At 39.0% G+C, this 18093-nt stretch overlaps 3 protein-coding genes across 16 annotated transcripts in view; 2 read left to right on the forward strand and 1 right to left on the reverse strand.

Moving 5' to 3' along the window:
* Positions 1-18093, reverse strand: part of CMSS1 (cms1 ribosomal small subunit homolog) — a 362094-nt gene that overhangs the window by 242988 nt on the left and 101013 nt on the right. For 2 of the 14 annotated variants that reach the window (XM_058437602.1, XM_058437593.1), the window contains exons 1-2: positions 11169-11214; positions 5750-5820 (exon numbers count right to left, since the gene is read on the reverse strand). The exons of 3 other annotated variants lie outside the window; for them this stretch is intronic. Coding sequence is in view for 2 of the 11 variants with exons in the window: in XM_058437592.1 (XP_058293575.1) it covers positions 11169-11243 (75 nt within the window). In the remaining 9 variants the exon portion in view is untranslated. Of the gene's footprint in view, positions 1-5749; positions 5821-9562; positions 9636-11168; positions 11274-18093 lie in introns of those variants that run through there. 9 more of the 14 variants (XM_058437594.1, XM_058437603.1, XM_058437598.1 and 6 more) reach the window with 8 other exon arrangements.
* Positions 6062-18093, forward strand: part of LOC116467018 (filamin A-interacting protein 1-like) — a 100859-nt gene continuing 88827 nt past the window's right edge. The window contains exons 1-3 of the mRNA XM_058437609.1: positions 6062-6313; positions 7054-7227; positions 12679-12857. Of these exons, the coding sequence (XP_058293592.1) occupies positions 6062-6313; positions 7054-7227; positions 12679-12857 (605 nt within the window). The remainder of the gene's footprint in view (positions 6314-7053; positions 7228-12678; positions 12858-18093) is intronic.
* Positions 12839-18093, forward strand: part of FILIP1L (filamin A interacting protein 1 like) — a 76261-nt gene continuing 71006 nt past the window's right edge. Inside the window, exon 1 of the mRNA XM_058437588.1 lies at positions 12839-12857. The gene's annotated coding sequence lies outside the window, so the exon portion shown is untranslated. The remainder of the gene's footprint in view (positions 12858-18093) is intronic.

Here is an 18093-nt window from a genome sequence, read left to right on the forward strand (position 1 = left end):
GGCTGAGGCAGGAAAATTGCTTGAACTCTAGAGGCAGAGGTTGCAGTGAGCTGGGATCACGCCACTGCACTCCAGCCTGGGTAACAAGAGCAAAACTCTGTCTCAAAAAAAGAAAAGCAAAGAAAAAAAAAAGAAAAGAAAATAAGCTAGTTAAAACAAAATTGTATAGCACAATACTTGACATAGTAGGGCTTCATTTCATAAATGTTTGTTAAATAAATTAATGTTAAACCAGGATTTTTCCTTTACTATGTATATCTTTTTATAAAAGCTAAGTAGATACAGCATTTAGTAGGCTCTGGAGCCTGACCACCTAAATTAGGGCCTGACTCTGACTCTGCCACTTTTTAGCAGTATGACCTTTGGCAAGTGATTTTAAAAGGCTTCAAGCGGGCTGGGCGCAGGTGGCTCATGCCTGTAATCCCAGCACCTTGGGAGGCCGAGGCAGGCGGATCACGAGGTCAAGATCAAGACCATCCTGGCCAACACTGTGAAATCCTGCCTCTAGTAAAAATACAAAAATTAGCTCGGTGTGGTGGTGTGCACCTGTAGTCCCAGCTACTCGGGAGGCTGAGGCAGGATAACTGCTTGAACCCAGGAGTTGGAGGTTGCAGTGAGCCGAGATCGTGCCACTGCACTCCAGCCTGGGCGACAGTGTGAGACACTGTCACAGAAAAAAAAAAAAAAAAAAATGCTTCAAGCTTCAGTTCCTTCCTCTGCAAAATAAATGAGTTAATCAAAGGAAGGCATTTAAAATGGGCTTGTATATGATAAGTAATGAATACATGTTAGCTACCATTATTACTATTATTTTCTTTCTCTAAATTGGAGTAGTTTTGCTTGGCTACCTCAATATCATATTAAATGACCAAGACCAAAAATGATTTCTTTTCTTGAGGCTTTTCACTTACTTGATACAAGCAAAAATATCCTCTAGCCACATCCACAATTCTAAAACAAAAATGAGTAGGAAAATGAAGACTAAAAAGTATGTCTAAATAGCACCTATGTACAATAATTTTTAATATACAACATTAATAAAGAACGATTTTTAAAATTTAACTTTTATAATGAGGAATTGGCTGGGGGGTGCTGCTGGAGGAAGGTAATGAGTAGAATAGACTTCTATTTACATCTGGCCATTTCCTGCAAATAAATTAAGTAAATAATTACAAACTCTCTTCTAGTCCTCTTGCATGGACACATCCTTACCAAGATCCACCATGATTTCAACTAACTTAAGCCCAGGTAAAACTGACTAAAGGAACTACATAGGAAAACAAAGCAGGATCTACTTTTCACTGCCAACTGCACTGTATTTGTATCCATAGATACAAGACAACAGAGTCCCAGAATTCTAAAGCGGGAAATCCTGGGACTTCAAAGATCATCTAGTCTCAGGTCCTAACCCTGCTATCAGGGGAATCCATTAGGGGGTGAGGAACAGGGTAGAGGTCAAGGGAAACAATCCCTGGTCCTTGTTCCAGCCTGAGTGACCTCATGGGACAACCTATCCCAATATTCTCATTTTATAAGCAACAACACAGACCCTGGCTAATTAAAGGCAGAGCTGGGATCAGAGGCTGGGTTTCCTGATTCCCAGCCTACACTCCTGAAGGTCATCATTCTAGAGTTATGACAGTCACAGATAACAACACATTAGGCTGTGTTAAACTGACAACTAAGCAGGTTTTTTTCCCTTGTAAACTCACCAGGTACTAGGTCAGCACTTCATGAAGAGTAAAGTATCATTATTTGGCATACACAAAAGCAACTTTCCTTTTTTTTTTTTTTTTTGGTACCCTGAAAATCTCAAACCACTGTTGCTATTACAAAATTTTTCTTTACCCTAGTACGCACCCCTGGGCCAAGCACAGATGCATTAAAAATTTGCCAAGAGAAACAATGAAGTCACTGATAATACAAAGCATGAGAGTATCATGAAATTCATGTCTTTGTTTTCTTCCTCTAGATACTTAATTATTTCTCATTACTGATCATTTTGTGGTTATTGGCAGAGGGGCAAGGAAACTCCACCACTGTAAACATGTAGAGACACATGCTCCTCAGTACACCAGAAGTCTGCACATGATGGGTCTGTTCACAAATCCAATGTGAACACCACTTCACTAATCAGTGAGAATGTTGACAGTAGCTATCCCCAGCCTCCAAAGAGAATTGGTGGTCTCAGTAAAACTCTAATCTCTTTAGAAGAATAACAAACACAGTATAAAAATGTTTCAGGTCATTCCTTTTTTACCACTTATGAATATCATCACTGGCAAATGATCTATGCTCTCCTGTCGGATTTCATCTAACCCACTTTAAGAGTGAGGTGAGGAAGCCAGAATGTATACAGAGCTCCATTCAGTCTTCTGTTGCAGCTCAGGGCTGCCTTAAGCTAAAAGGGCACTACTTATGAACAACGTTTTGCAAATTACCCTGCTAAATAAAAGCTTACATTATCTTGGTATTCTGGAAGGGATATCCTAGATTAAGTTGATGAGGACAGAGAAATTCTCATTGATTAGCAGCAGGATACAAGTTGATTCTTATCAGTAGGCTATTGTTCCACACAGGACTATGTGGGCAAGAGGAAAACATAGGAATTCATCATGTAAAATGAAAAAAACAAAAACCAAACCCTATGTACTTCCAGGAAACGAAAAGAAGTAAAGAACCAAATATATTTCGCTCCTCTTTTAAACTAGACTTTTATTAGATTTTCACAGAAATCTGAATCTGTGGGTGTGGTGGACTTTTTCAAAGATGGCTGCAGTTAATTCCTTCCATTCCTTTGCAATGTGGCCTTGTATCTTCTTCCATGTAGAGGTGGAATCTATTTCCTCAGTCTTGAATCTGGGCTGACATTGTGACATTCTTTCACAAATGAGATGTTGGGAGTTTCAACTCTCACGTTCTTGGAATGTTATCCTGAGACCACCATGTGGGCATGTGGGGAAGCCTGGTCTAGCTTCTTGTAAGATGAGAGTCCACATACAGCTGAGATGAGATGACCCAGCTGAGGCTCTCCTAGTCCAACTAACCAACAGCCAAATACGTGAGAGCCCGTCTTAGACCATCCAGGCCCAGAATAGCTGTAAGAAAGCTGAAGCTGTGGAGTAACCCACAGAATTCTGAGCCATTGTTATTTAGCCTCCATCCAAGTTTTGTGGTTGTTTGTTAAAAACTAACATGTACCTGAGACAGTTGGGCACAAAGTAAAAGGAGCAAGCCAGTCACCCTAATGAATGCCCATTACGTATGGAGCACCACGTCAGATATGCCATGTGAGACATGAATGAAGAATAAAATTGTCTTAAAAATATAAGACAAAGGACATAGATGGCCCTATCATTCATGTGTGAACATACCTATAAAGCAGAATGTAATATTTACCTATATTAAATATATTTATGTAACAACTTTCCATTATTTCTACAGCCCAGAGTAAGGATATTCCTAGGTGTTCAAGAAAATACAATGGGGGTGGGGAAAGATAATTAGAAACCCTATTTATGTATAATTTTTCATATTTTTTCTTTTTTGAATGTTTTTTATAAAGGACATAATATACTGTGGTAGTAAATGAATATTTTTATAAATAAATAAATATACGCACAATGAGGTTTTTCCCAATCTCATCTCTTACACATCCCCAACCTCCCATTCCTACACAAAAATATCCCTTCTATGCCTTTGCTTTTCTCAAATAAATGAGGCTTTCCCTGGCTACTTAGGCAAGAGCCAGTGACAACTACTGTCACACATCATTGTTCATCTATACCGTATTTGTGAATAGTCTCTTCAGTAAGGCTATAGGCATTTTTCAGACAAGGTATTTGTACCAGTGTATATATGCATTTGTCTTAGGCAATAAAGCATAACGACATTACGGTATGATTTTTAAGAGTGTGGGTCCCTGAGCCAGGTTTCCTAGACTCAAATCCCAGTTTTGCCACTTATTAGCTGTGCAACCTTCAGTAAGTTTCCCGTGCTTCCATTTGTTCACTGTAAAATGGAGATAATAATATTCCCTACCTCATAGTGTTGTTGTGACACTTGAATGAGCTAATACATGGAAAACGCTGAGAAGAACGCTTAGCACACATAGTAAGTGCTCCCTCACTTCCAGATCGGGTCATTGGACCTAAAGAGGGTCAATGTCCTTTTTGTTTTCAGACAGAGTCTTACTCTGTCACCCAGGCTGGAGAGTGCAGGGCGCGATCTTGGCTCAATGCAACCTCCGCCTCCTGTGTTGAAGCAATTCCTAGGCCTCAGCCTCCTGGGTAGTTGGGATTACAGGTGTGTGCCACCACACCCAGCTAATTTGTTGTGTTTTTAGTAGAGATGGGGTTTTGCCATGTTGGCCAGGCTGGTCTTGAACTCCTGACCTTGGGTAATCCGCCTGCCTTGGCCTCCCAAAGTGTTGGGATTACAGGCGTGAGCCATTGTGCCTGGCAATAGGTCAATGTCTTAATCAAGTTCCACAGCTGATTTGTGACAGAATTCTTATTACCTAACACAAGGGGAAAAAAATGTGCAAGAATGTTTGAAGTAGCATTTTTCTGAATACTGAAAAAAAAAATTCAAAAACAGTAAAATGAGCAAGTAAATGATGGACTATATAATGAAATACTCTTACAGCAATCAAAATACATAAACTACAGTAAAATGGAACAAGGAAGAATCTCAAAAATATAATCTAGGATGAAAAAGCAAGTTTTAGAAAGATACATTCAATATGCTATTTACGTAAGGTTTGAAAACATGTAATACTATACACTGTTCAGCAATACATATATACATGTTTTTAAAAAGTATGAAACATACAAGGGAATGATAAATACCAAATTCAAGATTACGTGGTTACTTCTGGAGTGGGAAGGGAGGAGAATGGGTTACAGAAGAGATACATATGTTATAATACATCTATAATACAGTACTTAAAAACTGTTTTCTAATATATAGTAAATTATTTAAATTTTATAAATTTGTGTGGTAGCATATAGCAAGCAGTTCGTTATAGTTTCTATACCTTTCTGGACACTTGAGTTTTTCAGATTTTTAAAGAAATACTACAAACTAAAAGTAAGGTACTGGCGATGATGAAAGTTTCATGATTTGTAGGGACAAAGAGTAAAATTAATAATCTGCTTATATGCCACTGGAGTCAATTATAAGTTCAACTGATATTTTCTCTCCTAGTTAGAAGCCTCAACAGTGGAAGAATTTTTCTTCCTATTATAAATTCATTTGGATGATTATATAATCAGATGTGGAGCTAATGTGTCCTTTAAATATTAATTTATTTTATATTGTTTCCAGAATGCCCAACTACGTTAGGTAGTAGTATGTTCGCTTTGAAGATGAGGGTCCTAAATATAAGCCCTTGACTTACCCAAGGATAGATCTAGAATTTTAGAAGAATGTCAGGAATACAGGAATACAGCCAGGGACCAAGCCTTCATTCCTTTAATACTAGACTTGGCCTTCAGAACAAAATAATGCAGTAATTCTGTAGCAGTAACTCTGCCATTTCTGTCCTAATGCACTTTTAAAGGCTAACAAATTTTAAAAACAAAACAAAAAATCCCATAAAAACCCCCAACAATTTTTAAAGGAAATACTATAAAGTAAATCTGAAGAAAGTCAGAAGAATTAGCAAAGTCACCATTTTACAATATTATAATTATGTTAAGTATGTCTTAACTTAAGTAAGTACTTAGGCCATAGTTGGAGGTCTGACCTGGGTTCCTGAGGTGGAATGCTTGGGGATGAAGTTCAAACACAGCCTGTTTACCCATGGACATAAGTGGCCTTAATCAAAACAGAACACATTTTTTTAAATGTTTGCTTTCAAAGCAGAAGTGCAAATAAGACCGTGATTTATGAATCTGTTAATATCCTTCTCTGCTGTAGACATCAAAAAGATTGAGTTTGGGGTTGTGGTAAATATAACAAGAATGTAGACTTGTTAAAGTAGTAATAGGTACTCTTATTAAAACTCCATTTCCATTAAGCTTTACAAATTGTCTTCCCTCCTTCCAGGCTTTAAAGAATGCGTTCCAGAGGCAGTGATACCGAGGGCTCAGCCCAAAAGAAATTTCCAAGACATACGAAAGGCCACAGTTTCCAGGGGCCTAAAAACATGAAGCACAGACAGCAAGACAAAGACTCCCCCAGTGAGTCGGATGTAACACTTCCGTGTCCCAAGGCAGAGAAGCCACACAGTGGTAATGGCCACCAAGCAGAAGACCTCTCAAGAGATGACCTGTTATTTCTCCTCAGCATTCTGGAGGGAGAACTGCAGGTCAGCTGGGTTGGAGTTATCCCCATCATGCTTCAAATAGGAGGCTGTTTGTGAATTTGGTGTTCCTGCTGCCACAGAAATAGATATCTGTGGTTCATACATGTGTGTACATGAAAGCAAAGCATAAGTACATATACAAAGAATTCTCCTCTGCCAACTCAAAGTGCAATTAATCCCATCTAAAGGGGCTGTCAGGATGACATGTGATTGGCATACCAGTCGTGAAAGGTCACATCCTCTGCCCATGCTGCTCAGGAGCTTCAGTGCACATGCATGCATCAGTAGCAATAATGCCAGATGACTTCGGGATTGGTTTAAACAACAATAGTGGCTTTTGTACCCCAAGTGAACTGGCTCCTAGACTAGCCCTGGCATTATTAACCTACATGAAAATCTAAAAACAGCTGGTACACATATAGGAGAATTTTATTTCCTACACCCTGAAAATCCAAATGCTAGTACATTGATGGATATCATGATATCTGCTTGTCAAACATAATAAAAAAATGTAGTCCTCCAATGTTGTATAGTAATCACTTTTTAAAACATTAATTGTGTAATCAGACTACAAGAAGGATGAAGGGATATAGTTTTGATACCTTTTACAAAAGTGTGAAAATGAAATATGATTCATTTATATTTGAAAGAGAAGAAAAAGCACTGCTAACTATCACAAAAATCACTTGCTGAGACTGCTGGTAGAGACAGCAGGCTTTCTGAAATACTTTTTGTTCCTACAGGCTCGAGATGAGGTCATAGGCATTTTAAAGGCTGAAAAAATGGACCTGGCTTTGCTGGAAGCTCAGTACGGGTTTGTCACTCCAAAAAAGGTGTTAGAGGCTCTCCAGAGAGATGCTTTCCAAGCGAAATCTGCCCCTTGGCAGGAGGACATCTATGAGAAACCAATGAATGAGGTATGTACCACAACAGGGGTGTGTACCTGGGAGGCAGCCAAGCACTAGCCCTGCAGATGAGCATGATCTGTAACTCCTCTTTGATTCCTTACAGTTTTACTTTCTAACGCACTTAAAGCCTACACAAAATAGATAAATACGACAAGTTCAACAGGAAAGTTAAAAAGTATGAACCATAGACAGGATGCGTCCACTAGGTTTGTTGCTTGACATCAACCAAAATCTAACAAATGCCAGAGAATGCTCCCCACTCTCACGTGCATGTGCAGGCACACACACACACAAACACACACATGCACACACATACATGTGCTTACACACACAGACACACACACACACTCTGGGAACTTGCAGGGTACCCAGGCTGTAATAAAAAACAGATAAAGTTCAACCACAGAGGTTAATTTTTTGAAAACACTGAGGTATTATGTCATAGAAATTTTGAGCATGAATGGAAATAATCTAAAGAACTGTCCAAGAAATAGAAGTTTTAAAAACATATATTTTAGATGAGTGCATACCTTCTTTTTCCTTCAAATTTTAATGACAGCAAAGACCTTTCCCTCACCAAGTGTACCTACCAATTACAATAGCAAAGAAGGGCAGTCCCAACAGGGCCACCACTAGGGAGAAGGTAGTACTGCTTGCTCTTTTACTTGCTGACATTTCTGAAACCCCTTGGAATTCTCATATTATTCTTTTACTTTCCTCCGAGATCTTCATGGAAAATTTCATAATTTTTCATTTCTATAGAAAAGAAACAACTAGGAACATGAGTTGAGGCTGGAGAGTGAAAGCAAGTTTCAGACAAATTTCCCTCAAATAAACTCTGGCAACCTACCTCAGAACTGACCTCTAATGTCCTTGCTATTCTCGTCTTTGGTATCTCATGAGAGAAGAGACTACTGTCTTGCCAAATAGTGAAGGAGTTTGGTCACATGGATCTGCTTCTCTAAGGGGTGAGGATGAGACCACCCAAAGTCTGTTGATTTGCACTTTAATCCAAATTTTAAACAAAAGGAACCAGAGCTGCATTCAAGTGAATACTGTTAAAACTGTATCCTGGCTCCCAACATACTATGAAACAGTGTCAGGCACAAATTCCCCAACCCCTGTGAGCTCAAATGCAAATTAATGATCTCTGAACATAACCCTAACAAAACTCTACAAATGGCATAACCCCTCAGCGCTTCAGTGTGAAATGAAACAGGATGATTCCAAACTTACGTTGAAATCGGTGGAAAAAAATTTAATTACAAAATAATTCTATTGTGCACATGCAAAATTGGAAATACCCCTTTCTACAAATGCTTGCAATCCTAACTCTGTAAAGTGCCCCTGAAAGTTACCCATAATCTACCCCTGCTTTACAAGTCCAACCTTTTTTGATTACTCCTCCAACAAATACCCCTACATACATACACCTCTCATTCCCACCTCCATGATCTGTCAATTTTCCTCTTTCTTCTACTTCCCCCTTATGGATTGCTCTCTCCTCAGCTATCAGTTTATGCAATTTCTTGAAGCCAAAATAACTCCACGTACACAACCCAGTTGTCTATCCTTTTCCTCGGTCTAGGAAGTACTAGGTGAGAGGGGAATGCCCAGAAAATAAACAGTGAAGGGGAATTCTGCCTAGGATTTTCCTAGACAGGGCTGAAGAAAATAAAGGGAGAGAGGGCAGTGCTCCTGCCGAGACCAGCTGTGACTGTACCCTAATTACATCAGAATAAGCATCTTGCATGCTAAAGTTATTCTTCTTTTGCATTCCCCCATCTTGAAGTGTTAACAGCCCCTTCTCCCTTTTATTTTCTTCATAATGTTCTTTTTGAAAAATCTAAAAAATCTCAATTATGTCTAGGGTAAACTAGAGGTGATTTATCTAATTCTTAAGGCAAAATAACTTAGAAGAACAAACTGCTCTCGGTTACATGACACAACAGGAACACTGACTTAAGATGAAAAACTGGTGGAAGCCTGTGAGCTGGAACATGCTTGGGGCTGGGGCTAGGAGCAGAGGTGTGGTCAAGAGGGCGGGAAGAGGCAAGGACTCAGTCCACAGGAGTTTCGACCTCCTATTCCTTTCCAGCCTAGGGTTCTATATCAGAACTTACCTTAAAAAAAAATTAATAGCCTAAAGTATTCTTAGTTTTTCCAAAAAATATATTATAGAAAATATGGGCCGGGAGCGATGGCTCATGCCTATAATCCCAGCACTTTGGGAGGCCAAGGCAGGCGGATCACCTGAGGTCGGAAATTCGAGACCAGCCTGACCAACATGAAGTAAGCCCATTTCTACTAAAAATACAAAATTAGCCAGGAATGGAGGACATGCCTGTAATCCCAGCTACTTGGGAAGCTGAGGCAGGAGAATCGCTTCAACCCAGGAGGCAGAGATCGCGATGAGCCGAGGTCACGCCATTGCACTCCAGCCTGGACAACAAGAGCGAAACTCGGTCTCAAAAAAAAAAAAAGAAAGAAAATATAACAACATTTTGGATTTACCAAGGCACTATAATAAAAGAGTCTCAGTATTATTAGCATAACCTAGGGCAAATCTTAAAATTCTTACCTTAAGCAATGGTATAATTAAGCATTTAAATTTAATTTTATTCATTTAGTTAGTTAATATGTATTGAAAAGCTCATGTATAGGGAAAGTTTTGGTGAAAGATGAAAAAAGATTTCCAGGTCTTAGCATTGAAAAAAGCAGTCTTGAAGCACCATGGTGAATTATAAGAATTGCCTGAAGTCCAGTGTGGCTGAAAGTTGGGTAGGATTGGTGGGAAGATATGGAGTGAAGATGGGGCCAAGGTGGCAGGAGGTTCAGATGGTGAAGGGCCTTTTGGCCCCGAACAGGAGAGTGGAGTCCCACTGGTGAAAAATCTTGCTCTCAGTGATGAGGACAGACTGCAAGGAGGTAAGGCTAGAGGAAGGGAGACCACTTAGGGGGTCACGGAATAAATGAGGGGCACGGATTCCTTCTAGCCTTCCTTCCATTCCCTTCAAACAACCACGAACATATAAAGGGAAAAAAACACAATGGAAAGCAAGAGTGGATTAAATAAACCTTCTATTTTCTCCCTTTGGTTTGAATAAAGTTTAATATACATATCTTGACAATTACAACAAGCTCTCCAAGGAAATACTGTTTTTGGATTTAGAAAAGCCTCTTTTAGTAATTCATTTATGCTTTACTGAATACCTACTATAATTATTCATATATTAATTCTAATGTCAATCTTGTGACAAATTAAATTGAATGTATTTTCTAAGTCAACTAATAACTTCCCTAAAGTAAAGCTGATCCTATCACTTTTTCACTCTCAAATTGCAAAAGGAGTTGATTTGAATTTTCCTTACAATGGACTCTAATGTTTGGGCAACTGAAGATAAAATTTTCAGAGGGCTACAGTGGTTTGAGACACACTTCCATGGCAATCAACACTACAGCCTCCTGCTCAGAAGATGCCTCTGCCAGCAGGCAATACAGCATAGCAGTTTCAGCTTTCACAAAAAATCATTTATTAAAAATCATCAACAATTGTATGGCATAATGAAGTATTTTGTGAATTTAAGCATTTAGAAGTCAGAGAGAATTTACTGGGTTCTATATGCTGGGACACCTCAGTTGTATTCTTTTTCTGAAATGACTTGGTCATTTTATGCCCAGATTTCTAGTCAAGTACATTTCTAGTCAAGTACATGCTTTTTAGGATACACAACTTAAATTGGCTTTAAATTCACAATGAGTCACACATTCTAAATCTTTTATGACAAAGGCAAACCGTAAAAATCAATCAACATTATCAGTTACTGCATCTGTATTTAATCTAGAAAGTCGGGTGTTTTCAAAACCAAGTTCTTAATAGATCTTAATTTATCACTAGCAAAAGATCCTGAGTTAGCTCTTGCCAACATGTTTTTCTGGTGGCAGCTTACCCCGTGCTGGGCAAAATGGAGCTCAAGGCCAGGAGCTGATGAACCAGTCCAGTGAGCTTGGCTGTCTAACTCCATCTGACTGTGATGCTTTTGGCCACTGGCATGTTCTTTACTGCCTGGTTCTTCCTTTATGAGGTCACCTCCACTTCCACCAAGTGCACTTGGGATATCTGCCAAGAGCTCCTCATGTCCTTGGTGTTCTCACTCTTCCTAGGCTATGGAGTCCTGTCCTGCTGCTGTGGCTTAGCATCCACATATAAGCTCCTAAGGGTACCAACTGGACAGCTTCTCTGAATCCCTACTTTTGTTAATCAAAAAAATTTTTTTAAACTACTGCTGGAAGTGTCCCACATGCTGCTCACAATAAAGGCAGATGTGTGACCAAAAAAAAAAAAAAAAAAAAAAAATCTCAGTTTCCTTGCTTGCTTGTTTTGTTTCCAATCTGTAAACTGGGCACCTCTTATAAGCAAGGCACTCTGTTAGATGCCAAGGATTAAAAATAAAATAAAAAAAGAAGGATGTAGGCCCTGCTTTCAAGGAGTTCACAGTCTAGCAGGGGAGACAAACACATGTATCAGGCACAGTTGATCATTTTGTAAAAAAGATGTAAGTATCATGCTGTGAAAATCAGAACAGACTTAGTACTTACATTTGGTGACATTCACATTATACACCAACATATAATAGGTTATCTATCCATAGATCTATTTTAATGGAAATACCCTGATGTATAATAAAACGAAAATCATAGCATGTCCTGGTAGAGCGATCCAAGAGGCATATACTGGTAGAGAGACCTATAGGGTGGGCTGGGGCAGAAGAGATCAGCTAGGGTAGCTGCGAATCCAACACTGTGCAAGGATTCTCTTACTTCCTGTCATTTCTTTAACGTAGCTTCTCAGGAGAGAGACATAAGAGTGTCAGAAAGAGGTTATGTGGAAATAGTTGATACCACAGGGACACAGATTATTCTGTCACGAAAAATTTGATGACAATAAAAAGACTACATTTGTGTTGAAATGCACCCAAAAGTATCAATTAACAACAGAATAAACACTAAACAAGGAGATAAAAAACCCACTGCTGGCCGGGCGCCGTGGCTCATGCCTGTAATCCTAGCACTTTGGGAGGCTGAAGCAGGCAGATCACTTGAGGTCAGGAGTTCAAGACCAGCCTGATCAACGTGGAGAAACCCCGTCTCTACTAAAAGTACAAAAAAAATTAGTTGGGCATGGTGGCGCATGCCTGTAATCCCAGCTACTTGGGAGGCTGAGGCAGAAGGATCGCTTAAACCCGGGAGGTAGAAGTTGCAGTGAGTCGAGATTGCGCCATTGCACTCCAGCCTGGGCAACAAGAGCGAAACTGTTTCAAAACAAACAAACAAACAAACAAACAAACAAACAAAAAACCCATTGCTGAATTAATTGAAACAGGGACATTTCTAAAAGAGTGAAAGATGACTGTATATAAACAATTTCGTAACAGGCTATAAATGTGTTTTCTTTCGTAGTTGGACAAAGTTGTGGAAAAACATAAAGAATCTTACAGACGAATCCTGGGACAGCTTTTAGTGGCAGAAAAATCCCATAGGCAAACCATATTGGAGTTGGAGGAAGAAAAGAGAAAACATAAACAATACATGGAGAAGAGTGATGAATTCATATGCTTACTAGAACAGGAATGTGAAAGGTAAGGCTGCTTTGGACAAAACAATGTCCCATTCTGCAATCTATGAGCTGGCCACTGTATCAGGTGTCAGGGATACAAAGATAAATATGACACAGTCTCTGTTCTCAAAGATCTCATAGTCCAGGGTGAGGAGAAGGATATGTTTGAAGACATTACCAGTACAATGTATGGATAACCAGATGTGTGATAAGGACTGTGGAACCATAAATGTTAGGCCCCTAACTCTTGAAGGGAGTGCCCTGTGAAGGCTGCAAAGACCAGGCAATAGGGGTCTAGTCCCTAGGCAAACAAGAATGAAAACTATATTCACGGCAAGGGGTGAAATAAGTGTGTTAGTATAGAAGTGAGAAAAGAAGCTGCATTTTGAGGGAACTCAAGCTTTTCACATGGCTACAGCATAGGGCATGATTGTAGGATGAGAAAAGGAAAGGCTTGCCTTGAGCAGCTGGACTTTATACTGTTGGCCTGAAGGAGCAAATGGAAAATTGTGAAAGGGAAAATAAGATGATCAGTTATGCTTTCCTAAAGAACGATTAAGAGAACATGGAGGAACGACTGCAGGAGCTTCAGACTGGGCGCAGGAAACTCACATAGGAGGCAAATATCCAGATGAGAAAGGTGAGGGGATGTGTTCCAACGGCCATGAGGTTGGGGGGGTGGGTGTGTGCAGGAACTACTTATGATGTTTAGTCAATATGAATTAGCGACTGGTTAGACTGGAAAGAAGAGCAAGGAAAACAAGGAGTTACTGAGAAGCACTCCCAGCTATTCAGGAACATATGAAATACGGGAATGGGGCACAGTTTTCTCTATTGTAGCATTTTGATCAGGCAGGATGGTTTCTACTTGGTGAGTGGGTAGGAAATGAGTCCTGGTTTAGACATGCTGAGTATGAGGTACCTTGGTATATTACAGTATCTGGTGTAAAGAAAAATATGTATAAACTCAACCCATGGTAGGAAATATAGGTCTGCAGAAGGATGGGCTGGTGATATGGATCTGCAGTAGGTGATAGCTGAAACTGTGGGTGTTGGTGTGGTGAGAAGAGAGAATGTTGAAAGGGAACCCTAGAATACATCATGGCTTGGCAGTTTTCTGGAAGAAAAAGTGGTTGAAAATGGAAGCTGAAAAAAAAAATGGTGGAAGCTTAGAAGAACCAGAAGACAAAGAAGACAATGAAATGAAGCAAAGACTTTAAAAAGAGAGTGAACAGTCAAATAGTACCAAATAATGCAGAAAAGAATGAAATGTCCCAGGATTTGGCAATGAAGAAAATACTGAGGAACTTAATGAGCCATTTCAATAAAGTGGTAAGGGCAGAAGCCAAATTGCAATGCTTTAAAAAACAAAATAAGAAATAAGAACGTAGAAGCTTAAAATGTGAACTAGTATTTTGAGAGGCATGGCTGCAAAAAAGGAGAGTTTGGTTGGTAAATATTTTCTAACCATATGTAGGGTAGATTATTTTGTTCTACTTTGACCCTCTATTCTGAACCACTGTAGACAGTATAAGCATCCATATGAAATTGAAATGACAATTAACCCTCTCTATTGATACTGAAAAGATGGAGAGTAACCAATCTCAAATGGCTTATTCAACTACTTCCAGTTCATACTTCAGCTAGGTAAGTTAGTTACCTCAGTATCTAGGCTAATAGCAAACTTTCATTTATTTTCCATATACTTTATGGTAGACATTTTTTCGGAGTGCCAGAGAATCCATGGCACTTATATTCACTCTATTTTTTCCAGGAGGTTTATTTTTCACTACACGGCAGAGACGGGGCAGGGGAAAGGTCCTATTAACTTGCTCCTCATGAACTCTGAAATATCTACAGGGACAGATTAAAGGAGCACAAGAAATCTGGCACCAAAGAAAGATTTGACTCAGACATTACAATATAAGATTTATTATTCAATGAGACAATGTTATATTAAACATTATTTTGAACCCCTGTGGTTTGGCACTAGTGGCCTCATTTGGCCTCCATACTTATTTGGCACTAACTTGCTGAACACAGACACTTTCTTTCATCTTTCATTATTATGAACATTTACTGACCACAGTCAGAGTGTTGCCTGGCATAGAACAAAGAGGTACAGACTGTCCCTGCCCAGGGGGCTTACCACATTAATGAAAAGGCAAGATGATACCGATTTATGGTGGGAATGTGAAGGGCTATTGGAGGAGAGTTCTGATATTCACTGTGTATCTCTACTATCTTCTGGAGAAAGGCTGGGGAGGGCTATCCTGAAGTTATACTGGAAGGTTGGGAGGCAGATGGCAAAGATTATTTAAACCAAGACAGCAAGGAGGAACAACACTGAGAAATGGGAAGAGAAGATCAGTGGGAATAAAGGCTAAGGGCTGGAGGAAAAGAAAAATTGTAGGAAAAATGTAAAGTGTATACCACTAAATCAATATATGAAGAATAGTATTTCTAAATATATAAAATAAATTTAAGAAAAATAATTTAAGAGATTATTTTTAGCTTTGTAGGATACAAAGTTTCCTTTATAGGATTCTTTACTTTGAAGAATAATTAAAGTGAACATGCCATTAACAAGAAGTAGGAAAAAGTGTCTATCACTCTGTTTAGCCATTCCAGAAGATATGAGAATATTCATCTATTTCTATATGCCAAGGAACAGCTTCCAGATGGAATTCTTTGAATGTGACAATATTAAACCTATTCTCAACTCCCTTGATGCATATGTGACTTTCCTTGCTTTGCCTGAACATCACAATTCCAGTATCTTGGTACTGCGGGCCCATTCACATCCACCCTTCCTGCTTTCCTGCCTTCTGCTGGGAGACTGCAGGCCTCATGAGGCATAACTGACTTCTATCTGCTTTAAGGTCATGTGCATCAAAGTACCATCTAACGAAACAGGAAGTGGGGGAAACTAATGACTTCAGGTAAATAAACGCTCAGAGGAGGTGCTTACACAAAAGAGTGTGAAATACCCGTAGCGTGCCTTGCTTTCAAGTGACAAGGTAAAACACAGCGTGACTGAGTCCTTCCAACTTCACTGAGAGTGCTTTCTCTCAAGCACACAGCTGCCTCGCACAAAAGTGAGACTAACTTATCCTGAAGGGTCAAAGAACAATGTTTACTTCCTTCCTCAAACAAAGTGTTGTAAACCACTCCCAAACTAGCAACCTTCCCAGCAGTGAAACAAAGATATCATAACCCCAGTAAAAGGGAGGTTGGTTGAAAATAGATACAAAGGGCTATCTGGTTGAAACTCTCAAATAAACACGGTAAAGGTTTAGTGCTCACATTCTAAGTGTTGGTTTGTATCTATCTGGAAATAAAACAAAAATTAAGAAATACATGATTGAGGTAGTTAATGAGACCTCAGAGGATGTAATAATGGATTTCAAATTAAGGCTCAATTTCTGTGTTTTCTTTGGAGAATTTGTTTTATGTGGAAAACCCTAAAGGAGACTGATGTCACACATTGAGCTCAGGCCAAAATGTTTGCCAAGTGATGTGGCGTTGTAATCAGTAAGCAATTGGCTTTCCCACTGAGGGTGGGTGGGGGCAGGGATCAGCTCAGGAAAGCCTGTTCCCAAGCATGTTAATGCAAAGTTTCCTTAGCTGTAATCTGTGCGGTTTGGTCTGTCCATATGGTAATATTCTATCCATGTTTCATGACAACGCTCACTGACCAGCTCCAACATGTGGATACGTGTGTCACCAATGACCTGAATTATGTACTTGGCTGAATTACAGGTGGAGTCTATGTAAAAGGTTTTTTACACAAAAGCAATGCCAACAATTTTTGGCCTTTCTGTATGGCTTCACAGGAAAGCCAAAACAAAAGTCACTTTTAGTCAACGTAATTTTGCAAAATTTTCCCATAAGTGAAATGCCAATTTAGTCTGTACTTTCAAAAAAGCTTGCATATTTTTTTTTTCTTTTTCAGTTTCAATGGGGGAAAAGGCTCTGAAGGAAAAAAAAAAAGTTGCTTTTTTTTGAAACCATGCATTCTTTCTTAGAATACGAAAACAAACTATGTATGCTATCCATAGATGTTACTGCATTTCTGGTCTTGAAACAACAACTAAAGCAGGAAACAAATATTGTTATGGCAGCTCTGTATAAAACTGTGGCTTCAACCATGGATTTTGTTAAAGCCTGAAATTACTTTTCATAAAATCTTGGCCAAGTAGGTTAGCACTGATAGTTCAGTTTTGTAAATCAGAAGTTCAAATGGTAGCTTCTCAAAAGCCACAAAGAAAGAGTCAAGGTAGAATTAATCTCTTGTTCCTTTTCTGTCCAAGTTTGACTAGATAGAACAGTGGTGCAGAGGCCTTAGGGCCCTTTGGAGGAAAGTCACCAGGTGTCCAACTTCAAGTGTTGTTGCCTTGACCACACCCTGGGAAGTTCTTTGCTGTTAAGTTTTAATGAAGAACAAAGCACTTCCACCTCTCCCTTTGGCTGAAACAACTTTATAAACAAGTATTTTCACCATCAATCCTTTTCTATTATGACAGGCCTATTTTTCCAGACTGCCATCAGACAAGGTGACTAAAACACTGCTTGAGCCATATTTGACCCTACCATTAACTGAGTAAATCGGACCACTTTTAAAGGCTTCTCTCGAAAACATCAAATTTTCTTTCTAGAGGATTTGGATACCCCCTTGAAATACATACATGAATAATTTATCTAATTTTTAGGTTAAACTCATTAGTTTGGAGCTAGTGCTACTTGCCATTCATTAACTGAAACAAAACAAAACAAAAACAATAATTGATTAAATATGTATGTCTCCTGCAAGCCAGGTCCCATACTAGATACTGGGCGAACAAGGTAGATGTGGTCCTCACCTACATACAATCCTGAATATTTGTTCATTGTGTAAAACAAAGACACCACTGCAGGCTTTACAACCTGATACTGATTCTTCTAAGGCATTGTGAGTTCATGACGGGTAGAAAAAAAGGCACCACTATGGTAAACTAATGTAATAACATTAATGCTCATGAAGACAGAACATTCAGGAGAAATCAATAAACACATTAAACTAAAGTATTTTACTAGAGAATTCAATATCGTGCCATTAAGATTTTCAGTTTCTTTGGTCTTAAATCTCAGCTTTTAAGGATATCCCACAAAGCAATCCACACAATGGGTACAAAGCTTTAAAAAAATAAAGTCTACTTAAAAAAAATATTTTGAAAGCCAGCAGTTTTAAATTTCATACACACTAAACTATTGTTGTA

This window comes from Hylobates moloch, unplaced genomic scaffold (assembly GCF_009828535.3).
Source record: "Hylobates moloch isolate HMO894 unplaced genomic scaffold, HMol_V3 SCAFFOLD_4, whole genome shotgun sequence".
Lineage (NCBI taxonomy): Eukaryota > Metazoa > Chordata > Mammalia > Primates > Hylobatidae > Hylobates > Hylobates moloch.